The sequence below is a fragment of the Salmo salar genome, unplaced genomic scaffold (assembly GCF_905237065.1).
Source record: "Salmo salar unplaced genomic scaffold, Ssal_v3.1, whole genome shotgun sequence".
In the NCBI taxonomy this organism is placed as follows: Eukaryota; Metazoa; Chordata; class Actinopteri; order Salmoniformes; family Salmonidae; genus Salmo; species Salmo salar.
Genome location: NW_025548095.1, coordinates 291,091 through 315,887, shown reverse-complemented (window position 1 = coordinate 315,887; position 24,797 = coordinate 291,091). Strand labels below are relative to the sequence as shown.

Genomic DNA, 24,797 nt, shown 5'->3' with positions numbered 1-24,797 from the left:
GCTGTTCTTTCCAGCTCGGACAGAGAGAAACTTTTACGCCTGCTACTTTAGGTTAGATACACACAGACCGCATAAACCACATAGGAGATGTACACAACACAACAATGAGAGAGGGATAGAGACAGTTTGTGAAAGTATGCCTTATCTCAGCCTGGTCTCATAGACTAGACGTAACATAGTAAATGTAAATCCGGGACCTCCAAATTAGTATGATGTGTTATGTTTGGTATGGTTACATAAGACAGAAGGTTAATTATGGCAAAAACAAAAGTTGGGTGGTTGGTCGGGGTGGTTGGGTCTAGCAACCCAAAGGTTGTGTATTTGAATGTCATCATGTACAACTTTAACATTTTTGCTAATTAGCAACTACTTTTTAGCTACTTTGCAACTACTTGGCATGTTAGCTAAAAAATCCCCTAACCTTATCCCTTTAACCAAACTCCTAACCTCAACCCTAACCTTAACCCTAACAATAACCCCTAACCCTATCCTCTAGCTTAGCTAACGTTAGCCACCTAGTTAAGGTTAGTGTTAGCCACCTAGCTAACGTTAGCCACAACAAATTTGAAGTTTTGCAAATTCATAACATATTGCATTATTTGCAATTCATAACAAATTGCAATTAGCAACATATCATACGAATTGTAATTCGTAACATCATACTACATTGAACAAAAATATAAACTCAACATGTAAAGTGTTGGTCCCATGTTTCATGAGCTGAAATAAAATATCCCAGAAATGTTCCATACGCACAAAAAGCTTATTTCTCTCACATTTTGTTTACATCCTTGTTAGTGAGCATTTCTCTTTTGCTAAGATAATCCATCCACCTGACAGGTGTGGCATATCAAGAAGCTGAATAAACAGCATGATCATTACACAGGTGCACCTTGTGCTGGGGGACAATAAAGGGCCACTCTAAAATGTGCAGTTTTGTCACACAACACAATGCCACAGATGTCTCAAGTTTTGAGGGACCGTGCAATTGGCATGCTGACTGCAAGAATGTCCACCAAAGCTGTTGCCAGATAATTTAATGTTAATTTCTCTACCAGAAGCCACCTCCAACGTTGCTTTAAAGAATTTGGCAGTACGACCAACCGGCCTCTCAACCGCAGACCACGTGTATGGCGTTGTGTGGGCGAGAGGTTTGCTGATGTCAACGTGTGAACATAGTGCCCCATGGTGGCGGTGGGGTTATGGTATGGGTAGGCATAAAATACAGACAACAAAAAAATGGCAATTTGAATGCACATAAATACCGTGACGAGATTCTGAGGCCCATAATGAGGCCAATATTGTTTTACGTATCTGTGACCAACAGATGCATATCTGTGTTCCCAGTCATGTGAAATCCATAGATTAGGGTCTAATGAATTTATTTAAATTGACTGATTTCCTTATATGAACTGTAACTCAGTAAAATCTTTGAAATTGTTGCACATTGCATTTATATTTTTGTTCAGTATAATTGAAGTGTCCCAGATTTCGTTTACTAAGTTACATCTACCCCCCAGTCCAGGTTGGTTATCTACTTTGAAGAGCTAGTCAAATAATTTTGTCAGACAGCTCTGCAACATACTTAGGCAGGCTTGCCTAGCTGAATAGGATGACTAAAGACAGTACAGTACAGGGTGCGCAGAGATAACTTTGTCTGGCTAGCTGCTACTGCCTGAGCAGAGATGAGATGATGACTTTAAGGAATTAAAAATAATAAAGCCATCAAATAAAACTAAGTAATATACACAACTGAAATATTGTATTATTTCATAGCAATTTCCAATTTTTCTATTGATGTCAACCCAATGTGGACCTGACAGAAATAATTGAATGTGAATGTTCACTGTTGTTGGCTTTAGAATTTCAATTAAAAAGCTCTAAAATCATTTGAATGTCATTATTTCATAATGCATTTAATTTTGAAAAAATTATCGTAAACAAAATAAAAAAACATAATTATTTTTTTATAATCGAACCCAAAACCGAATCGAGCTCAAAAAACACTTATCGCTCAGCACTAGTTCCATGTAGAACCCTCTGTGGAAATGGTTCTACATGGAACCTCAAAGTTTCTATCAGGAACCAAAAGTGTTCTACTTGGAACCAAAAAGGTTAGTCAAATGGTTCTCTTATGGGGACAGATAGCACCTTTTTTATGAGTGTAGAGAGCGCACAAGACATAGGGCATATAAGTCGCTTGGAGTGGTGAGAGACAGAAGGGGGAGGGAAAGTGTGGGGGAAAGAGACTGGGAGAGAGAAGCTGCTCTGTGTGGACTGTAGCTTGCAGCTGTAATTGTGGAAGAGCGAGAAAGCGTGCTCATGTGAGAGAGACTCAGAGACTACTAGAGAGAGAGAGAGAGAAAGCAAAAGAGGTTGAGAGAGAGTGAGAGAGAGACAGACAGATAGCGAAGGCTGAAACACAGAGAGTGAAGTAAATAAAGAATGCAAGAAAGACAGTACAGTGACGCAGTGCTTCTCTGTCTACTGTAGGTGTACGAATTCTGTGGAGGCAGCGTGATACACATTTCCTGTCTCCTATCAGCCGGATTTACTCCGAAAAGGGCATCAATGACCATTGGACCATATACTTCTCCACAATATTGCAGGCACTAAAGGTGGACTTTTAACAAGTGCAGTGACAATGCAGGTGAGATTCTCTTGATAGTTTATATACTGTACATGTGTTCAACTGCATGTTGTACTGAAATTATAGTGTTTGGTTTGCTAGACTTGAAGTAAGCCTTTTTATTGAAATGAATCACTTGTGGTGCATGGCATTTCTATCTGTTTATAATCGGGAAAACTGAATATCTACTAGATGCCGAGTTATGTATATTTCATACGCTTGCAGACTGTATGTTATGTTTGCGGTAAAAAATATTCAACAGCTTCTGTCTGAAGCCAGATGATGTGTCGACAGAGGCTGTGTTGTTTAGTTTAATTGTGGTAATGAGCTGTTACTATGCATTTACTTATAATCTGAGATATATTTGATATGGCTTCCAGGTAAAAAACAAAAAACAAAGATGTGCTTTGGAAAGTGAACTTTTATGATTGAGTGTAGAGAACAATGACGTTCTGTGTCTCTGTATCGCTCTTCTCATACCGTACACACAGATACAGTCACACTCACAATATGTGTTGCTTTGTTCACTAAGTCCTGTGCTGCTGGCTCTCCCTAGCTGCAGACAGCAGGACAGTTGATGGAGTGACGTGCTCTGGGTGGGGTGCCTGTTCATTAGATGAGTGTGATTGAGACCACAGTATATTGACAGGGAGTAGAACGATGAGACTACTGTACATGGTTAACAAACACAACAAAGATCAACAGAGCAAGCGAGGAGTCACCTATAGATCTACGGATAGCTGGATTCAGGAATAAAGCGCCATGTAATTGTTAAAATATACTTAAGTATTAAAAGTACAAGTATAAATCATTTCACATTCCTTATAGAGTGGAGTTGGTATCGCAGTTGAGAAAATACTTTCAGACAAAAAAGCTAAAAAGCGACTGCCCCTAAAAACCAACGACTCCCTTTGAAAACGGGCGATGTGGCATCAGAAACATTAATTATAGTGTAAAAATGTACTACAAAGTGTCGCTAAACAGAATAACTTTGGTCATACCCAGTCAGCACATGACGTCCAAGGACGTCGAATTATGGTCGATTTCAGGTCTGTCTGTTGTGGCCACTATTTCACCCTAAAATAATCATCCCAAATTGGGCTGTGTATAACTATGTAAATGTCTCTCGGACCAGGTGACTTTTATCAATATACACTCTAAAAAGTAAAGGTTCCTGGAGTATCCTTTAGGGGTTCTTCAAATTGGAACTGTGGGGGAACCCCCTAAAAGTTATTTGAAGAACATTTTGTGGGAACTCCTATAAGTTCTTCGAAGAACCCCTTATCATGGTTCCTCAAAGAACCTTTTGGGGTTCATTTTTTTAACTCCCAGCAAACCAGACAGCACCATTTTTTTATTGCCTTTTTTTTTACAGATAGCCAGGGGCACACTCCAACACTCGAACATCATTTAAAAACAACGCATTTGTGATTAGTGAGTCTGCCAGAGTTAGAAGGGATGACCAGGGATGTTCTCTTGATAAGTGTGTGAATTTGACCTTTTTCCTGTCTTGCTAAGCATTCGAAACATAACAAGTACTTCTGGGTGTCAGGGAAAATGTATGGAGTAAAAAGTACATTATTTTCTTTAGGAAGGTAGCAAAGTAAAAGTAAAAGTTGTCAAATATAAATAGTAAAGTACAGATACCCCCCAGAAAATGACTTAAGTAGTACTTTAAAGTATTTTTACTTGAGTACTTTACACCACTGGTTATGTGTCATTATATAAGAGCATTAAATATTGCAAGTTGAGCTTCCACCTCCCATTATGGCCTGTAGAGTAAATTGCTGCTCTTAGTTGAGCTAATTAGTCATGGTGATTGGTCTATAGGCATGGTTCATGATGAACAAAACAATGCAGCCTCTCTGTCCATGTTGGATTCATTAGCTTCATTCAGCCTGTTGCACACACACATACGTCTGCGTGCGAGGATTGCATGGAGAGCAAAAAAAAACGTTGAATGTGCCGTGAAGGTTAAGGGCTCCATTATTTTGTGTGCATTATATTAAACATGTGAGGCCTGTCACTTAGGCTGGTCCTGCTGGGCCATACCGATAGTTCCCATGGCACTCATCCTCGATGTTAATCAACAACAACAAAAAATGGACTCTGGTTTGTGAGGTGAACTAACCTTCCTACTTGGCTTGCAGAGACAAGGTGCTGTCAATTTAACCTTTTATTTTGACTAGGCAAGTCAGTTAAGAACAAATTCTTATTTACAATGACAGCCTACCAGGGAACAGTGGGTTAACTGCCTTATTTAGGGCAGAATGACAGATTTTTACCTTGTCAGCTCAGGGATTCGATCCAACAACCTTTCGGTTACTGGCCCAATGCGCTAACCACTAGGCACTAGGCTACCTGACACCCCAAATAAACTGGATGTAATTAGCTTGAAGAATACTGTCAGTCCCTGGAGAACCCTTGATCTGTGTCCCTAACGTAAGATGAAGTGGGAGTGCTGCTGCCTGAGGAGCTGCAGCTGCAGTCAATATTAACTGGGCTGGGCTATTTTTACCCCATTTTGTTTTTCCACTGAATTGGTCTTTTAACCCAAATATATATGAATTCTAGTCAATGGACACAATAAGCAAAAATGTGTGAGATGTTTGAAATGATTCCCTTTGTTTTGGGCAATGATAACTAGGACTGTAAATGTAGGAGAATTGTGAATTGTTTTCACTCAGTCGGATTCACAATGTTATTTTACGCATTTCCACATTCACATTTTTTTATTGAGTTTTCTTGCTTTCTGCTCACTGCAGCCAGTGTAAAAATCCATGGTCTTGTTGCGCTGATCTGTCAGTGTTGCCTCCAATTGACTTTTTCTTGCTAGATGTCTGTCTCTCTTGATATCTTCATGCACACCAGTCAAGGGGATATTGTGTAGGAGATTGAAAGGCAAAGGTATGTAGTTGTCAGCTGAAACCAAAATCTGGTTCTGAACATTGGGTACTCTTGGACTATTCGTTTCAAAGACAAGCATAAAAATGTTACGCAATAACAAGATTTAGAAGGAACATCTTACCTCATACAAAAGGTACCTCTGAAATATGGACTATTTGATTACATACAGTCAAGTCCCAAATTATTGGCACCCTTGAGAAAGATGAGCAAAAATACTATATAAAATATATAATACAAATACTACTAATTCTACAGTATTTGAATGCAAAAAAAGGGAAAATTATATTATTTTATACTAATGCAAGTGCTCAGAGCAAGAGATTTTGTTAAACAAGTAATACAAAATTATCAAAATGATTGGCACCCCTGTTTTTAATACTCTAGCATCCTCCCCTTGCGAGGATAACAACACAGCCTTAAACACTTTTTTAATGATGATTGGAGAACACATTGGGATGGATCTTAGACCACTCCTCCATACAGAATATTTCCAGATCCTTGATATCCTTCGTCTGCGTTTATGGACTGCCCTCTTCAATTCAAACCACAGGTTTTCAATGGGGATCAAATCCTGAGACGGCCATTCAAAATGTTGATTTTGTGGTCAATGAACCATTTCTTTGTGGATTTTGATGTGTGCTTGGGGTTATTGTCTTGCTAAAAGATCCACTTGCGGCAAAGTTTCAAGATCCCTCCCAAATGTGTTCTCCAACCTCATAAAACATTTTCGAAAAAAAGCTCAGTGTCGTTATACCTGTATTGAAAACTGGGGATTCAGGAAAAAGATATGATCCCTTATTGATGTCACCTGTTAAATCCACTTCCATCCGTGTAGATGAAAGAGAGGAGACAGGTTAAAGAAGGTTTTTTAAGCCTTGAGACAATTGAGACATGTACTGTGTATGTGTGCCATTCAGAAGGTAAATGGGCAAGACAAAAGGACATCCAGCCAACTTGACACAACTGTGGGAAGCATTTGAGTCAACATGGGCCAGCATCCCTGTGGAATGCTTTCGACACCTTGTAGAGTCCATGCTCCAACGCATTGAGGTTGTTCTGAGGGCAAAAGGGAGCGGGGGATCCAACAACTGAAAAAAACACATTTTGCCCCAGGGATCCGTGGAAGTTTAGAGGGTGTAATACAATACAATGTAATATTATTAATCTACAATGTTTGTTATTAAACCTTGGGCAACATGAGCCTATTGGTATCCACAGTACTCCACCTATTATACATTTTCCATCTCAATACTTCAATACTATATTTTTTTTACATAAATGCACTGTAATTTAAAGTAATTGTCCAGTGAAAATCAAACTTTTAAAAGTTAATGTTCTGTTAACTCATACCCAAATAATTTTGACTATACTCGTATTTGTGGCCGAAGCATTAATTGGAGAAAAAATACTTTAAAAAAGCCACCTCAAACTTGTATCTCAAACAGACCGTTTCAAAAATGCTTTTTAAATGAGATTTAAACATAATCGGTTCAAGGACATACATCTGGTGTATTAGAAGCATTTATTGGTACCATGATTGACTTTCTATTTATTTATTTCACTATTATGGGGGATCCTGTTTTCTGCTAACAATGCCTGCAGTGGTGCGGTCGGCCGTGAACTTCCATGGCTTCAATGAGAGGTGGCAGTCTGTCACGTCTGCTCTCGCTCCTCCCCTCCGGTGTTTGACGTCGCCGGTATACTAACCGCCGGTCCTGGGATCCATCATTACGAGCACCTGCACGTTGTCATGAGGCAAACCTGGACTCCATTACCTTACTTATTACCACCCCTATATCTGGCCCTCCCTTAGGTTCCTTCCCCAGTCAGTATTGATCCTGTGTACATGCAAAGACGCTACTGTTATGTTGTCTCGTTTGTTGTTTTATTAAACGTTTCACCTGCTTCTCAACTCACAGCGTCTTCGTTACACAGTCGTTTTCTCTCTGCCTCATGACAACATGTGTAGAACTGCAGGATATTAGCGTTATAGTTGCAACAAGAAACATTTCTCTGCCCCATGACAACATGTGTAGAACTGCAGGATATTAGCGTTATAGTTGCAACAAGAAACATTTCTCTGCCCCATGACAACATGTGTAGAACTGCAGGATATTAGCGTTATAGTTGCAACAAGAAACATTTCTCTGCCCCATGACAACATGTGTAGAACTGCAGGATATTAGCGTTATAGTTGCAACAAGAAACATTTCTCTGCCCCATGACAACATGTGTAGAACTGCAGGATATTAGCGTTATAGTTGCAACAAGAAACATTTCTCTGCCCCATGACAACATGTGTAGAACTGCAGGATATTAGCGTTATAGTTGCAACAAGAAACATTTCTCTGCCTCATGACAACATGTGTAGAACTGCAGGATATTAGCGTTATAGTTGCAACAAGAAACATTTCTCTGCCTCATGACAACATGTGTAGAACTGCAGGATATTAGCGTTATAGTTGCAACAAGAAACATTTCTCTGCCCCATGACAAAATGTGTAGAATGCAGGAAATTAGCAAGTTTTTTCCCTCCAAGAGGCAGACCTTTAAAATGTTCATTCCCAGGGCCCGAGACTTGGTTTGTCCGGCCTTGCACACGAAATCATGGTAAAACTCCTTGTATGATATTTTTTTATCTCACTCGAGTTGTGTTCTGATTATGAGGGGTCACTGATGAATTTGCTATCACAAAAAGTTTGAGAACCCCTGGGCTAGTGGTTAGGGAAGGGTTAGCTAACATGCTAAGTATCCTAACCATCCTTTTTAATTTTCACATGTAGCGAGCGAAGTGTTCGTGTTGTCCAACCAACATGCATAGTAGCTGAGTCAGACAATATAGTTTTCATGTTTCATAATTATCCTATTTCTCAGTGACACTTTTTTTGCACTATGTTTGAAGGCTGTCAGCTTCTTCTCAGGAGGAGAATCACTTAGCCTTTCAACTAATTTTCAAATGATAGGATGCCTATTTAAAAACACTTTTTCAACATTTCAAGATAGCAGTTAGTTCAGTTTGATCTTATTAAAGACAGCTGTATCATTTTTTTATTCATTTTGACATATTGTTTGGGACCACTTTTTTTGCTCTGTTTGAAGGCTGTCAGCTTCTTCTCAGGAAGAGAATCCCTTAGCCTTTCAACTAATTTTGGGTTAGTTCGACTAATTTTGGGTTAGTTCTCTCAAGAAGAACTAACCCACCCGGTGTATCCAGTATAAACTAACGGTGTACCCCCGGTGTATTCAGTATAAACTAAAGTTGTACACCCGGTGTATCCAGTATAAACTAAATGGTGTACACCCTGTGTATCCAGTATAAACTAACGGTGTACACCCGGTGTATCCAGTATAAACTAACGGTGTACACCCGGTGTATCCAGTATAAACTAAAGTTGTACACCCGGTGTATCCAGAATAAACTAACGGTGTACACCAGGTGTATCCAGTATAAACTAACGGTGTACACCAGGTGTATCCAGTATAAACTAACGGTGTACACCAGGTGTATCCAGTATAAACTAACGGTGTACACCAGGTGTATCCAGTATAAACTAACGGTGTACACCCGAAGCTTCCAGTCTGTTATTCGAACTCAATCAGCATGACAGAGTGATCTCCAGCCTTGTCCTCGTCAACACTCACACCTGTTAACGAGAGAATCACTGACATGCTGGTCCTTTTGTGGCAGGGCTGAAATGCAGTGGAACGTTTTTGGGGGGGATTCAGTTAATTTGCATAACCCCCTCCTACTGCAGTACATCCAGGAGGAGGTAGGATTACACTACCCACAACCCCCTCCTACTGCAGTACAAACAGGAGGAGGTAGGACTACACTACCCACAACCCCCTCCTACTGCAGTACGTACAGGAGGAGGTAGGACTACACTACCCACAACCCCCTCCTACTGCAGTACATACAGGAGGTAGGACTACACTACCCACAACCCCCTCCTACTGCAGTATCTACAGGAGGAGGTAGGACTACACTACCCACAACCCCTCCTACTGCAGTACATACAGGAGGAGGTAGGACTACACTACCCACAACCCCCTCCTACTGCAGTACATCCAGGAGGAGGTAGGATTACACTACCCACAACCCCCTCCTACTGCAGTATGTACAGGAGGAGGTAGGACTACACTACCCACAACCCCCTCCTACTGCAGTACATACAGGAGGAGGTAGGACTACACTACCCACAACCACAGTTCCCTAAAGGCAGGGTTGGGTAGGTTAGTACCCCGTTAGAGGGTTGGGTAGGTTAGTACCCCGTTAGAGGGTTGGGTAGGTTAGTACCCGTTAGAGGGTTGGGTAGGTTAGTACCCGTTAGAGGGTTGGGTAGGTTAGTACCCTGTTAGAGGGTTGGGTAGGTTAGTACCCCGTTAGAGGGTTGGGTAGGTTAGTACCCCGTTAGAGGGTTGGGTAGGTTAGTACCCTGTTAGTTAGAGGGTTGGGTAGGTTAGTACCCTGTTAGTTAGAGGGTTGGGTAGGTTAGTACCCTGTTAGAGGGTTGGGTAGGTTAGTACCCTGTTAGTTAGAGGGTTGGGTAGGTTAGTACCCTGTTAGGGGGTTGGGTAGGTTAGTACCCTGTTAGGGGTTGGGTAGGTTAGTACCCGTTAGAGGGTTGGGTAGGTTAGTACCCCGTTAGAGGGTTGGGTAGGTTAGTACCCCGTTAGAGGGTTGGGTAGGTTAGTACCCGTTAGAGGGTTGGGTAGGTTAGTACCCCGTTAGAGGGTTGGGTAGGTTAGTACCCGTTAGAGGGTTGGGTAGGTTAGTGCCCCGTTAGAGGGTTGGGTAGGTTAGTACCCCGTTAGGGGTTGGGTAGGTTAGTACCCGTTAGAGGGTTGGGTAGGTTAGTACCCCGTTAGAGGGTTGGGTAGGTTAGTACCCGTTAGAGGGTTGGGTAGGTTAGTACCCGTTAGAGGGTTGGGTAGGTTATTACCCCGTTAGAGGGTTGGGTAGGTTAGTACCCGTTAGAGGGTTGGGTAGGTTAGTACCCGTTAGAGGGTTGGGTAGGTTAGTACCCCGTTAGAGGGTTGGGTAGGTTAGTACCCGTTAGAGGGTTGGGTAGATTAGTACCCCGTTAGAGGGTTGGTGGGTTAGTACCCCGTTAGAGGGTTGGGTAGGTTAGTACCCGTTAGAGGGTTGGGTAGGTTAGTACCCGTTAGAGGGTTGGGTAGGTTAGTACCCGTTAGAGGGTTGGGTAGGTTAGTACCCCGTTAGAGGGTTGGGTAGGTTAGTACCCCGTTAGAGGGTTGGGTAGGTTAGTACCCGTTAGAGGGTTGGGTAGGTTAGTACCCGTTAGAGGGTTGGGTAGGTTAGTACCCGTTAGAGGGTTGGGTAGGTTAGTACCCGTTAGAGGGTTGGGTAGGTTAGTACCCCGTTAGAGGGTTGGGTAGGTTAGTACCCCGTTAGAGGGTTGGGTAGGTTAGTACCCGTTAGAGGGTTGGGTAGGTTAGTACCCCGTTAGAGGGTTGGGTAGGTTAGTACCCGTTAGAGGGTTGGGTAGGTTAGTACCCCGTTAGAGGGTTGGGTAGGTTAGTACCCCGTTAGAGGGTTGGGTAGGTTAGTACCCGTTAGAGGGTTGGGTAGGTTAGTACCCGTTAGATGGTTGGGTAGGTTAGTACCCCGTTAGAGGGTTGGGTAGGTTAGTACCCCGTTAGAGGGTTGGGTAGGTTAGTACCCGTTAGAGGGTTGGGTAGGTTAGTACCCTGTTAGAGGGTTGGGTAGGTTAGTACCCTGTTAGAGGGTTGGGTAGGTTAGTACCCTGTTAGAGGGTTGGGTAGGTTAGTACCCTGTTAGAGGGTTGGGTAGGTTAGTACCCGTTAGAGGGTTGGGTAGGTTAGTACCCCGTTAGAGGGTTGGGTAGGTTAGTACCCGTTAGAGGGTTGGGTAGGTTAGTACCCGTTAGAGGGTTGGGTAGGTTAGTACCCGTTAGAGGGTTGGGTAGGTTAGTACCCGTTAGATGGTTGGGTAGGTTAGTACCCGTTAGAGGGTTGGGTAGGTTAGTACCCCGTTAGAGGGTTGGGTAGGTTAGTACCCGTTAGAGGGTTGGGTAGGTTAGTACCCCGTTAGAGGGTTGGGTAGGTTAGTACCCGTTAGAGGGTTGGGTAGGTTAGTACCCCGTTAGATGGTTGGGTAGGTTAGTACCCTGTTAGAGGGTTGGGTAGGTTAGTACCCGTTAGAGGGTTGGGTAGGTTAGTACCCCGTTAGATGGTTGGGTAGGTTAGTACCCTGTTAGAGGGTTGGGTAGGTTAGTACCCTGTTAGAGGGTTGGGTGGGTTAGTACGCCCGTTAGAGGGTTGGGTAGGTTAGTACCCGTTAGAGGGTTGGGTAGGTTAGTACCCCGTTAGAGGGTTGGGTAGGTTAGTACCCTGTCCTCAGAACCTTTACCATAATCTATCAGTCTCTGTGTGTGTGTGTGTGTGTGTGTGTGTGTGTGTGTGTGTGTGTGTGTGTGTGTGTGTGTGTCAGGATGACATCATCGATGATGCGGTGGGTTTCGTGGCGGCAGCGGAGATGCTGAGGGAGAGGGGGGCGGGGACGATCATCGCCGTGGCAACGCACGCCATCCTGTCCGCGGACGCTCCCAGGATCCTCCAGGAGTCAGTCATTAGTCAGAGAGGAGAGGAGGTACCCCCTGTATATAACCTCATTACTACCCGGTACCCCCTGTATATAGCCTCATTACTACCTGGTACCCCCTGTATATAGCCTCATTACTACCCGGTACCCCCTGTATATAGCCTCATTACTACCCGGTACCCCCTGTATATAGCCTCATTACTACCCGGTACCCCCTGTATATAACCTCATTACTACCCGGTACCCCCTGTATATAGCCTCATTACTACCCGGTACCCCCTGTATATAGCCTCATTACTACCCGGTACCCCCTGTATATAGCCTCATTACTACCTGGTACCCCCTGTATATAGCCTCATTACTACCCGGTACCCCCCTGTATATAACCTCATTACTACCTGGTACCCCCTGTATATAGCCTCATTACTACCCGGTACCCCCTGTATATAGCCTCATTACTACCTGGTACCCCCTGTATATAACCTCATTACTACCCGGTACCCCCTGTATATAGCCTCATTACTACCTGGTACCCCCTGTATATAGCCTCATTACTACCTGGTACCCCCTGTATATAGCCTCATTACTACCCGGTACCCCCTGTATATAGCCTCATTACTACCCGGTACCCCCTGTATATAGCCTCATTACTACCTGGTACCCCCTGTATATAGCCTCATTACTACCTGGTACCCCCTGTATATAGCCTCATTACTACCTGGTACCCCCTGTATATAGCCTCATTACTACCTGGTACCCCCTGTATATAGCCTCATTACTACCTGGTACCCCCTGTATATAGCCTCATTACTACCTGGTACCCCCTGTATATAGCCTCATTACTACCTGGTACCCCCTGTATATAGCCTCATTACTACCTGGTACCCCCTGTATATAGCCTCATTACTACCTGGTACCCCCTGTATATAGCCTCATTACTACCTGGTACCCCCTGTATATAGCCTCATTACTACCTGGTACCCCCTGTATATAGCCTCATTACTACCTGGTACCCCCTGTATATAGCCTCATTACTACCTGGTACCCCCTGTATATGTGACAGGTTACAGGAAATACTCATAGCCTGTTATACATTAAAAAGTATTAGTAAGTTCATAGTATGTGAGGATCTTAAAACATCTAAGGTTAAAAATATCATGCATTCTGTATTAGTTGATAGAGATGGATAACATTCATATAATTGTGTTAAAAAGTAAAAAATCCATCAAGCGTACAAAAGGTAAGAATTGTAAAAGGAATGTGTAAACCGTTATATTGATTACTTTATTTTGTGGTGCCAAATTGAAGGGGAAAAGTGTTAATCTGTGATCTACTAAATGCTCTTTAATCTATGAGCCTGAGATCGATTGCTCTGGTCTCCAGCCAAGTTCGCGGGGAAATCGCGGTCTTTTCCTCATTACAGTAAAAGTTCTCAGTGAGGAAACAATACCGTATCACACTCGGGATTATTTCTCCCCTTTTCCAGGTACGTTATTGATGATAAAACAGAGTCATTTAAATGTAATAACTCGCTAACATGTCAAGAGTGTTTAAGCTGTGTCTTAGTAACATCTTGAGGAAGTTAGAGTTCAGTTTGCAGAGAGTAATATGAGCCCTGCTCGGTTGCAGCGAAGGCTTCGTACTGAGAGTAGCTGCCATTTTATGTCGATCGTCAATGAACATGTGCGTTGTTATTAAAACCTCTTGAGCATCTGATCCCGTTAGCGGGATCAAAATCCAGCGAAAAATCATATCGCCAATTAGCATTAAAAAATTATCATAATTTTTTACAAAAATAAAAATATATATATTTTTTTTTTATAGATACACCTCTCCTGAATCGACCCACGTCGTCCGATTTCAAAAAGGTTTTACAGGAAAAGCAAATCATTAGATTATATTAGATGAGTCCATCGTAAAAAGCAGCTTCATAGCCATTTTCCGACCAACCACTTCCATCACATATTATCAATAAACAGCTAAATGTAGCACTAACCTTTTACAAACTTCATCAGATGGCACCCCTAGGACATCATGTTATACAATGCATGCATTCTTTTGTTCAATAAAGGTCATATTTATATATAAAAACAGCATTTTACATCTCTGTCTGACGTTGACTACCTAATTTCCCCTCAAAAGCGTCCCGGTAAACAATGCTACGTTTCAATAAATTGCTATACTATAACGATTTTTTAAATGTATATTGTCAATCTAACATTTATAGATGAATATCTCTTGAGAACACCCGTCATACCAGATTTTAAATTAACTTTACTGGGTAATCACACTTTGCGATAAAAGGAGATGCGATACTCAGAAAATCAGCTAATATACAGTGCTCGGCGCCATCTTGGACGCAACAGTATGAACCATCTCATCTTCAATAATATTGTCAATAATCGCCTACCTTTAGTTGTCTTCATCAGAAAGCATCCCAGGTCCACAACAGATGTATTTTCGGTCAAAAAGTCCATACTTCACGTTCCATTAGCCTGATGTTGGTAGCGCGTCCTATGGCTCTCTCCAAACGCAGCTCTGCACTTCATACTGAAAGCAATCCTCGCGCATGTAGGTTCGTTCAAACATGTCAAACGTTGTATAAAATAAATGTTCAGGGCCTCTAACACCAAGAGAGCCAATAAGATTCGAGGGGGATGATTTCATTGCCTTTAAAACCGTTTCCAAAGGTGGGGGCAGACATGGCCGCCGGCGTCATAATGGTGATGGCCCATCCCCTGTGACCAATTTCAAACTCCTGTCATTCACTGAGTTTTGACTCTATAAGGCTCAAACCACTGTGAAAGGACTGGCGACATCTAGTGGAAGCAATAGGAAGTGCCAAAATATTCCTAAACCCCTGTGTTTTTCAATGGGATAGGTTTAAAGTCAATACAACACATCAGGTATCCACTTCCTGTCAGAAAATGTCTCAGGGTTTTGCCTGCCAAATGAGTTCTGTTATACTCACAGACACCATTCAAACAGTTTTAGAAACTTTAGAGTGTTTTCTATCCATATATAATAAGTATATGCATGCCCTATCTTCTGAGTTTGATTAGTAGGCCGTTGAAAATGGGAACGATTTTTTTTCAAAATGCGCTGTGGCGCCCCCTATCCTAGGGTATCCTCAAGAGGTTTTAATAAGATATTTTGCGGTGTTATTTGTATAATGGTTTTTCAAACACTTTATTGACTGTTGATAAATTGAGTTATGGTTTACTGAGTTAAAGCTTTGTGCTTGACAGTTATATTGAAATGAGTGTATGTTTCAGTGAATTACAGTGTATACTGTTGTGACTTGAATAAGCCTTGTACCCTACAACACTAGCTCTTTCCTGTAGATCTGTTGTTTTGTAAAATGTGTTACTTTGGTAAAATGATTTGCAGTAAAAGTTCTCAGTGAGGAAATAATACCGTATCACTCTCGTGATTATTTCTCCCCTTTTTCAGGGGCCAAAGCCTCATTAGATATCGGTCGTCCAGAACAACTAGCCAAAGCCTCATTAGATATCGGTCGTCCAGGACAACTAGCCAAAGCCTCATTAGATATCGGTCGTCCAGAACAACTAGCCAAAGCCTCATTAGATATCGGTCGTCCAGAACAACTAGCCAAAGCCTCATTAGATATCGGTCGTCCAGAACAACTAGCCAAAGCCTCATTAGATATCGGTCGTCCAGAACAACTAGCCAAAGCCTCATTAGATATCGGTCGTCCAGAACAACTAGCCAAAGCCTCATTAGATATCGGTCGTCCAAAGGAAGTCTGTAGACGGGGAGTGTTTATGCGTCTATACAGAACAACTGGCGTAATTTCCCGGACTATTAAGCGCACCTGAATATAAGCCGAACCCACTGAATTTAAAAAAAAGTATTATTTTGAACATAAATAAGTCGCACATGTCTATAAGCCGCAGGTGCCTACCGGTACATTGAAACAAATTAACTTTACACAGGCTTTAACGAAACACGGCTTGTAACAAAAATAAATAGGCTTTAATGAAACAAAACTACAAAATGAGGATGTGATTTGCTCGGGTTTCCCAAAAACATGATTTGCTGGTTGGGGTAAGTTTCTCAAAAGCATGTGAAATCACAAAAAAAAAAGTGTCTGGACCCTTACTATGAAATTCAACTTAATAAAATAGATTTAGTTGTTTAAAAAAAAGAACTTCTCCTGTAAGGCAGTGTTATTAAAATGGAGGTGAAATGTCTTTAAAAAGTGGGTGTTAACGAAATGTCTGTGTGGCACTCTTCCCCCTCCCACTACACTTTCTCCCTCCCCTCCCAGGATGTGAAGTTAAAGAACATGGGTTCTTGGCCCAGCGTTCTCAGTCCACCTCCGCTGTCCGCTCCTCTAGCGACAGCTTCGAACAGGTCCGTCGCGTCGCCCGAGAGAAGGGGAGAGAGAGAAACAGCTAAAAGCACAGGCCAGGAGAGAGCAGGAGAAACTACGGTAAGAGGGAAGGATGGAGGGAGGGAAAGGGAGGAGGAGGAGGAGAGGGAGAAGGTCATTCTAGCACCCCATCTAAGCTCATCCCCCTCTGACACTCCACTTTCTCTTCTCCAGTAGCCGTGACGACGAGGACTCTGTGGAGCAGCAGGGGAGGGGGCGTGTCCAGGAGGACACTCGCCGTCGCCAGGAGCAACTTTCGCCTCAACCCCTCCCGCCGACTCCCCACAGGCCCCTCCCACTCAACAGGCCACACCCTCGGCCGCAGCAGAACGCCATGGACCAGCAGAGGGAGCTGGCGAGACGCCGCGAGCAGGAAAGGAGGAGGAGAGAGGTGGTAATACTTTATAGCAGTAATACTACTATAATACTAACATGTTATACTAGTATAGCAGGAGAGAGGTGGTAATACTTTATAGCAGTAATACTACTATAATACTAACATGTTATACTAGTATAGCAGGAGAGGTGGTAATACTTTATAGCAGTAATACTACTATAATACTAACATGTTATACTAGTATAGTAGGAGAGAGGCGGTAATACTTTATAGCAGTGATACTACTATAATACTAACATGTTATACTAGTATAGCAGGAGAGAGGCGGTAATACTACTATAATACTAACATGTTATACTAGTATAGCAGGAGAGAGGCGGTAATACTACTATAATACTAACATGTTATACTAGTATAGCAGGAGAGAGGTGGTAATACTTTATAGCAGTAATACTACTATAATACTAACATGTTATACTAGTATAGTAGGAGAGAGGCGGTAATACTTTATAGCAGTAATACTACTATAATACTAACATGTTATACTAGTATAGCAGGAGAGAGGTGGTAATACTTTATAGCAGTAATACTACTATAATACTAACATGTTATACTAGTATAGCAGGAGAGAGGTGGTAATACTTTATAGCAGTAATACTACTATAATACTAACATGTTATACTAGTATAGCAGGAGAGAGGTGGTAATACTTTATAGCAGTAATACTACTATAATACTAACATGTTATACTAGTATAGTAGGAGAGAGGCGGTAATACTTTATAGCAGTAATACTACTATAATACTAACATGTTATACTAGTATAGTAGGAGAGAGGCGGTAATACTACTATAATACTAACATGTTATACTAGTATAGCAGGAGAGAGGTGGCAATACTTTATAGCAGTAATACTACTATAATACTAACATGTTATACTAGTATAGCAGGAGAGAGGCGGTAATACTTTATAGCAGTAATACTACTATAATACTAACATGTTATACTAGTATAGCAGGAGAGAGGTGGTAATACTTTATAGCAGTAATACTACTATAATACTAACATGTTATACTAGTATAGCAGGAGAGAGGTGGTAATACTTTATAGCAGTAATACTACTATAATACTAACATGTTATACTAGTATAGCAGGAGAGAGGTGGTAATACTTTATAGCAGTAATACTACTATAATACTAACATGTTATACTAGTATAGTAGGAGAGAGGCGGTAATACTTTATAGCAGTAATACTACTATAATACTAACATGTTATACTAGTATAGTAGGAGAGAGGCGGTAATACTACTATAATACTAACATGTTATACTAGTATAGCAGGAGAGAGGTGGCAATACTTTATAGCAGTAATACTACTATAATACTAACATGTTATACTAGTATAGCAGGAGAGAGGCGGTAATACTTTATAGCAGTAATACTACTATAATACTAACATGTTATACTAGTATAGTAGGAGAGAGGCGGTAATACTTTATAGCAGTGATACTACTATAATACTAACATGTTATACTAGTATAGTAGGAGAGAGGCGGTAATACTTTATAGCAGTTATACTACTATAATACTAACATAAAATACTAGTTTACCAGAAGAGAGTTGGTAATACTTTATAGCAGTTATACTACTATAATACTAACATAATATACTGGTATAGCAGAAGAGAGGTGGTAATACTTTATAGCAGTTATACTACTATAATACTAACATAATATACTTTTCTAGCAGAAGAGAGGTGGTAATACTTTATAGCAGTTATACTACTATAATACTAACATAATATACTTTTCTAGCAGAAGAGAGGTGGTAATACTTTATAGCAGTTATACTACTATAATACTAACATGTTATACTAGTATAGCAGTAATACTACTATAATACTAACATGATATACTAGTATAGCAGGAGAGAGGCGGTAATACTACTATAATACTAACATGTTATACTAGTATAGCAGTAATACTACTATAATACTAACATGATATACTGGTATAGCAGGAGAGAGGCGGTAATACTTTATAGCAGTTATACTACTATAATACTAACATGTTATACTAGTATAGCAGGAGAGAGGTGGTAATACTTTATAGCAGTAATACTACTATAATACTAACATGATATACTGGTATAGTAGGAGAGAGGCGGTAATACTTTATAGCAGTAATACTACTATAATACTAACATGTTATACTAGTATAGCAGCAATACTACTATAATACTAACATGTTATACTAGTATAGCAGTAATACTACTATAATACTAACATGTTATACTAGTATAGCAGTAATACTACTATAATACTAACATGTTATACTAGTATAGCAGTAATACTACTATAATACTAACATGATATACTGGTATAGCAGGAGAGAGGAGGAGAGAATCATCATAAAGATACATATTAATATATGTATATTCTTGTTATATTATGTATATTCAGTTATATTACAATAATACAGAGGAGAGGTAGTTTAGCTGAGAAGAGATGGGAAAGATTAACACTGCATCTAATTCCTCTCTCTCTCTCGCTCTGTCTCTCATCCCCCTCTCTCTACAGATGGCGGACACCATTGACATCAACTTCCAGAGCGACTTGATGGCCATCTTTGAAGAGAACCTTTTCTGAGAGAGAGATTGAGAAAGGAGGAGAGGGAGAGAAAGAGATATGAACTCTACCTTATCCCACCATGGCTGGGATTTCACACACAACACCCTCCCTCCCTCTGATTAGAGACCCCAGACCAGGATGTGAGCTCCAGAGACTTGAAGGAGACTGAGGTGAGGTACAGTAATAAGGAGTAGCCCTCCCTCCCTCCCTCTGATTAGAGACCCCAGACCAGGATGTGAGCTCCAGAGACTTGAAGGAGACTGAGGTGAGGTACAGTAATAAGGAGATGCCCTCCCTCCCTCTGATTAGAGACCCCAGACCAGGATGTGAGCTCCAGAGACTTGAAGGAGACTGAGGTGAGGTACAGTAATAAGGAGTAGCCCTCCCTCCCTCCCTCTGATTAGAGACCCCAGACCAGGATGTGAGCTCCAGAGACTTGAAGGAGACTGAGGTGAGGTACAGTAATAAGGAGTAGCCCTCCCTCCCTCTGATTAGAGACCCCAGACCAGGATGTGAGCTCCAGAGACTTGAAGGAGACTGAGGTGAGGTACAGTAATAAGGAGTAGCCCTCCCTCCCTCCCTCTGATTAGAGACCCCAGACCAGGATGTGAGCTCCAGAGACTTGAAGGAGACTGAGGTGAGGTACAGTAATAAGGAGTAGCCCTCCCTCCCTCTGATTAGAGACCCCAGACCAGGATGTGAGCTCCAGAGACTTGAAGGAGACTGAGGTGAGGTACAGTAATAAGGAGTAGCCCTCCCTCCCTCCCTCTGATTAGAGACCCCAGACCAGGATGTGAGCTCCAGAGACTTGAAGGAGACTGAGGTGAGGTACAGTAATAAGGAGATGCCCTCCCTCCCTCTGATTAGAGACCCCAGACCAGGATGTGAGCTCCAGAGACTTGAAGGAGACTGAGGTGAGGTACAGTAATAAGGAGTAGCCCTCCCTCCCTCCCTCTGATTAGAGACCCCAGACCAGGATGTGAGCTCCAGAGACTTGAAAGAGACTGAGGTGAGGTACAGTAATAAGGAGTAGCCCTCCCTCCCTCTGATTAGAGACCCCAGACCAGGATGTGAGCTCCAGAGACTTGAAGGAGACTGAGGTGAGGTACAGTAATAAGGAGTAGCCCTCCCTCCCTCTGATTAGAGACCCCAGACCAGGATGTGAGCTCCAGAGACTTGAAGGAGACTGAGGTGAGGTACAGTAATAAGGAGATGCCCTCCCTCCCTCCCTCCCTCTGATTAGAGACCCCAGACCAGGATGTGAGCTCCAGAGACTTGAAGGAGACTGAGGTGAGGTACAGTAATAAGGAGTAGCCCTCCCTCCCTCCCTCTGATTAGAGACCCCAGACCAGGATGTGAGCTCCAGAGACTTGAAGGAGACTGAGGTGAGGTACAGTAATAAGGAGTAGCCCTCCCTCCCTCTGATTAGAGACCCCAGACCAGGATGTGAGCTCCAGAGACTTGAAGGAGACTGAGGTGAGGTACAGTAATAAGGAGTAGCCCTCCCTCCCTCTGATTAGAGACCCCAGACCAGGATGTGAGCTCCAGAGACTTGAAGGAGACTGAGGTGAGGTACAGTAATAAGGAGTAGCCCTCCCTCCCTCCCTCTGATTAGAGACCCCAGACCAGGATGTGAGCTCCAGAGACTTGAAGGAGACTGAGGTGAGGTACAGTAATAAGGAGTAGCCCTCCCTCCCTCCCTCTGATTAGAGACCCCAGACCAGGATGTGAGCTCCAGAGACTTGAAGGAGACTGAGGTGAGGTACAGTAATAAGGAGATGCCCTCCCTCCCTCCCTCTGATTAGAGACCCCAGACCAGGATGTGAGCTCCAGAGACTTGAAGGAGACTGAGGTGAGGTACAGTAATAAGGAGATGCCCTCCCTCCCTCCCTCTGATTAGAGACCCCAGACCAGGATGTGAGCTCCAGAGACTTGAAGGAGACTGAGGTGAGGTACAGTAATAAGGAGTAGCCCTCCCTCCCTCCCTCTGATTAGAGACCCCAGACCAGGATGTGAGCTCCAGAGACTTGAAGGAGACTGAGGTGAGGTACAGTAATAAGGAGATGCCCTCCCTCCCTCTGATTAGAGACCCCAGACCAGGATGTGAGCTCCAGAGACTTGAAGGAGACTGAGGTGAGGTACAGTAATAAGGAGATGCCCTCCCTCCCTCTGATTAGAGACCCCAGACCAGGATGTGAGCTCCAGAGACTTGAAGGAGACTGAGGTGAGGTACAGTAATAAGGAGATGCCCTCCCTCCCTCCCTCTGATTAGAGACCCCAGACCAGGATGTGAGCTCCAGAGACTTGAAGGAGACTGAGGTGAGGTACAGTAATAAGGAGATGCCCTCCCTCCCTCCCTCTGATTAGAGACCCCAGACCAGGATGTGAGCTCCAGAGACTTGAAGGAGACTGAGGTGAGGTACAGTAATAAGGAGATGCCCTCCCTCCCTCTGATTAGAGACCCCAGACCAGGATGTGAGCTCCAGAGACTTGAAGGAGACTGAGGTGAGGTACAGTAATAAGGAGTAGCCCTCCCTCCCTCTGATTAGAGACCCCAGACCAGGATGTGAGCTCCAGAGACTTGAAGGAGACTGAGGTGAGGTACAGTAATAAGGAGATGCCCTCCCTCCCTCCCTCTGATTAGAGACCCCAGACCAGGATGTGAGCTCCAGAGACTTGAAGGAGACTGAGGTGAGGTACAGTAATAAGGAGATGCCCTCCCTCCCTCCCTCTGATTAGAGACCCCAGACCAGGATGTGAGCTCCAGAGACTTGAAGGAGACTGAGGTGAGGTACAGTAATAAGGAGAAGCCCTCCCTCCCTCCCTCTGATTAGAGACCCCAGACCAGGATGTGAGCTCCAGAGACTTGAAGGAGACTGAGGTGAGGTACAGTAATAAGGAGATGCCCTCCCTCCCTCCCTCTGATTAGAGACCCCAGACCAGGATGTGAGCTCCAGAGACTTGAAGGAGACTGAGGTGAGGTACAGTAATAAGGAGTAGCCCTCCCTCCCTCCCTCTGATTAGAGACCCCAGACCAGGATGTGAGCTCCAGAGACTTGAAGGAGACTGAGGTGAGGTACAGTAATAAGGAGATGCCCTCCCTCCCTCTGATTAGAGACCCCAGACCAGGATGTGAGCTCCAGAGACTTGAAGGAGACTGAGGTGAGGTACAGTAATAAGGAGATGCCCTCCCTCCCTCTGATTAGAGACCCCAGACCAGGATGTGAGCTCCAGAGACTTGAAGGAGACTGAGGTGAGGTACAGTAATAAGGAGAAGCCCCCCCCCCTCTGATTAGAGACCCCAGACCAGGATGTGAGCTCCAGAGACTTGAAGGAGACTGAGGTGAGGTACAGTAATAAGGAGTAGCCCTCCCTCCCTCCCTCTGATTAGAGACCCCAGACCAGGATGTGAGCTCCAGAGACTTGAAGGAGACTGAGGTGAGGTACAGTAATAAGGAGTAGCCCTCCCTCCCTCCCTCTGATTAGAGACCCCAGACCAGGATGTGAGCTCCAGAGACTTGAAGGAGACTGAGGTGAGGTACAGTAATAAGGGAGTAGCCCTCCCTCCCTCCCTCTGATTAGAGACCCCAGACCAGGATGTGAGCTCCAGAGACTTGAAGGAGACTGAGGTGAGGTACAGTAATAAGGAGTAGCCCCCCCCTTAGCGGTGGGGACCGGGAGTACAACTTCCACTTTTTGCAATTTCAGATGCGTTTTTTTGTGTCTAACTGCCCGTTTATCGTTGATGATTGGTGGTTGCCGTGGGCAATGGTGAAAGCGGATACCTATGGATAAACAGATATGTGAACTCCTCTTGTATTCTGAAATGAAACCGGAGGGAGGAGGGGAGGACTGAGAACTATTACCTGAACATAAAGAATAAAAAGAGGGTTTAATGGAGAAAGAAGATGTGAACACCTTCTAACGTGCGAGAGGGAGGGCCGGGCGAACGAGAGGATGGACAGACTTCTTTCTCTTTGATTCATTTCTCTCTTAATCTAGAATTTTTCTCTCCCTGTTTTTTGATGTTGGGTTTTATTAAGCGGGGTGGGTGAGGAGATGGGGGAGGGAGAAGTGGGCCGGCTGTGTGTGTTACCATGTTTGCGTCCCAAAAGGGCACCCTATTGCCTTCATATAGTGCACTACTTGTGTCCAGGGCCCATGGGGATCTGATCAAAAGTGGTGCGCTATATAGGGAGTAGGGTGCCATTTGGGACTTATCCTCTGAGATGGGTTCAGTTTCTCTCCGGACAGCAAGATGAACACCGGGGTCACACCCCAGCACTATAAAGAAGCACCCTTCCTTCCTTCCTTCCTTCCTTCCTTCTTACTCTCCTTGTCCTTTGTGACATCACTGACTTGACACAACTTGAAAGTGTAAAAGCTTGAACTCCATTTTTTCAGTCATGTCTGATTCATTGATTATTTCAAGAAAGGAGGCAGAGAGGAAAGGAAGGAGGGAACGAGGGGAAAAAGAGGAAGGATGAGTGAAGAGAGGAGGGAGAGAGGGAAGGAAGGAGGGAACGAGGGGAAAAAGAGGAAGGATGAGTGAAGAGAGGAGGGAGAGAGGGAAGGAAGGAAGAGAGGGAGGGCGGGGTACATTTTAAAGGTGTTGGAATGTGGCTCTTGCCTTACAGCTCTGACCTGTAAATGAACACACGCCACTGATTTTATATATATATATATATATATATATACGATGATGAAAAGTCCCTAAAAATAATTGTATTATGTTGTTGGGAGGGAGAACGGCTTATCTGCCTTGTGCTCAATTCCCTTTTGGTTTTTTAGAGAATTGACTGTAAATAAAATAAAAATAACATTTTTTATGATGCTATAAAAAATAGTTTTGTCTTGTTCATAACCTCCTTTCTCTCATCCTGTTTTTCTCTGTATCAAGTTCAGATATTCAAGAGTTTAAAGACCTCTGTTTTTATTTAAACAGTATGAATAATAACAATGGCTGGGCTGATGGGCAGTTCAGTGAGTTGGAGCCTTTGATTGCCCTGCCTCTGGGAGCCTGTCGACTTGTTACATGATTACTGAGTGAAAGAGAGCCTATGAAAGTTTTCATGGAGGGTGGGTGCCCCCTGGTGGCTGAACCTGAGATCAATGAGAGAACTTGTCAGAAAAAAACGACAGAGTCCCACTTCTCTGTCATTGTACAAAGTAGAGAGTGGGGAAAAAATGTGTAAAAATGTATACAGAGGCTCTGCAATTTGTCATAAAACAATACAAATTGTGAAAAAGGATTAAAATAAAGTTCCAACAGTACATGAGATGATCAGACTGAACCAACTGCTATCTTAAAAT

At 43.0% G+C, this 24,797-nt stretch overlaps 1 protein-coding gene across 4 annotated transcripts; it reads left to right on the top strand.

Annotated features, from left to right (window-relative positions):
- Nucleotides 1-2,173: 2,173 nt before the first annotated feature.
- On the top strand, nucleotides 2,174-19,710 carry LOC106598020 (ribose-phosphate pyrophosphokinase-like). Of its 4 annotated transcripts, none has more exons than XM_045711916.1 (5): nucleotides 2,174-2,650; nucleotides 12,012-12,170; nucleotides 16,414-16,578; nucleotides 16,696-16,909; nucleotides 19,434-19,710. In XM_045711916.1, exons 1-4 carry the CDS (start codon nucleotides 2,645-2,647, stop codon nucleotides 16,699-16,701), a joined length of 336 nt encoding a protein of 111 aa, XP_045567872.1. In that variant the 5' UTR covers nucleotides 2,174-2,644; the 3' UTR covers nucleotides 16,702-16,909; nucleotides 19,434-19,710. The 4 variants fall into 4 exon arrangements, with proteins under 4 accessions (XP_045567872.1, XP_045567873.1, XP_045567874.1 ...); XM_045711917.1 differs by having other exon boundaries at nucleotides 16,696-16,912; XM_045711918.1 differs by having other exon boundaries at nucleotides 2,179-2,650; nucleotides 16,693-16,909.
- The last annotated feature ends 5,087 nt before the right edge of the window (nucleotides 19,711-24,797 follow it).

Excerpts from the sequence above, each read along its gene's own strand:
- LOC106598020 (XM_045711916.1), top strand. Across the intron at positions 12,171-16,413 it reads TTAGTCAGAGAGGAGAGGAG|GATGTGAAGTTAAAGAACAT; the intron begins GTACCCCCTGTA and ends CTCCCCTCCCAG.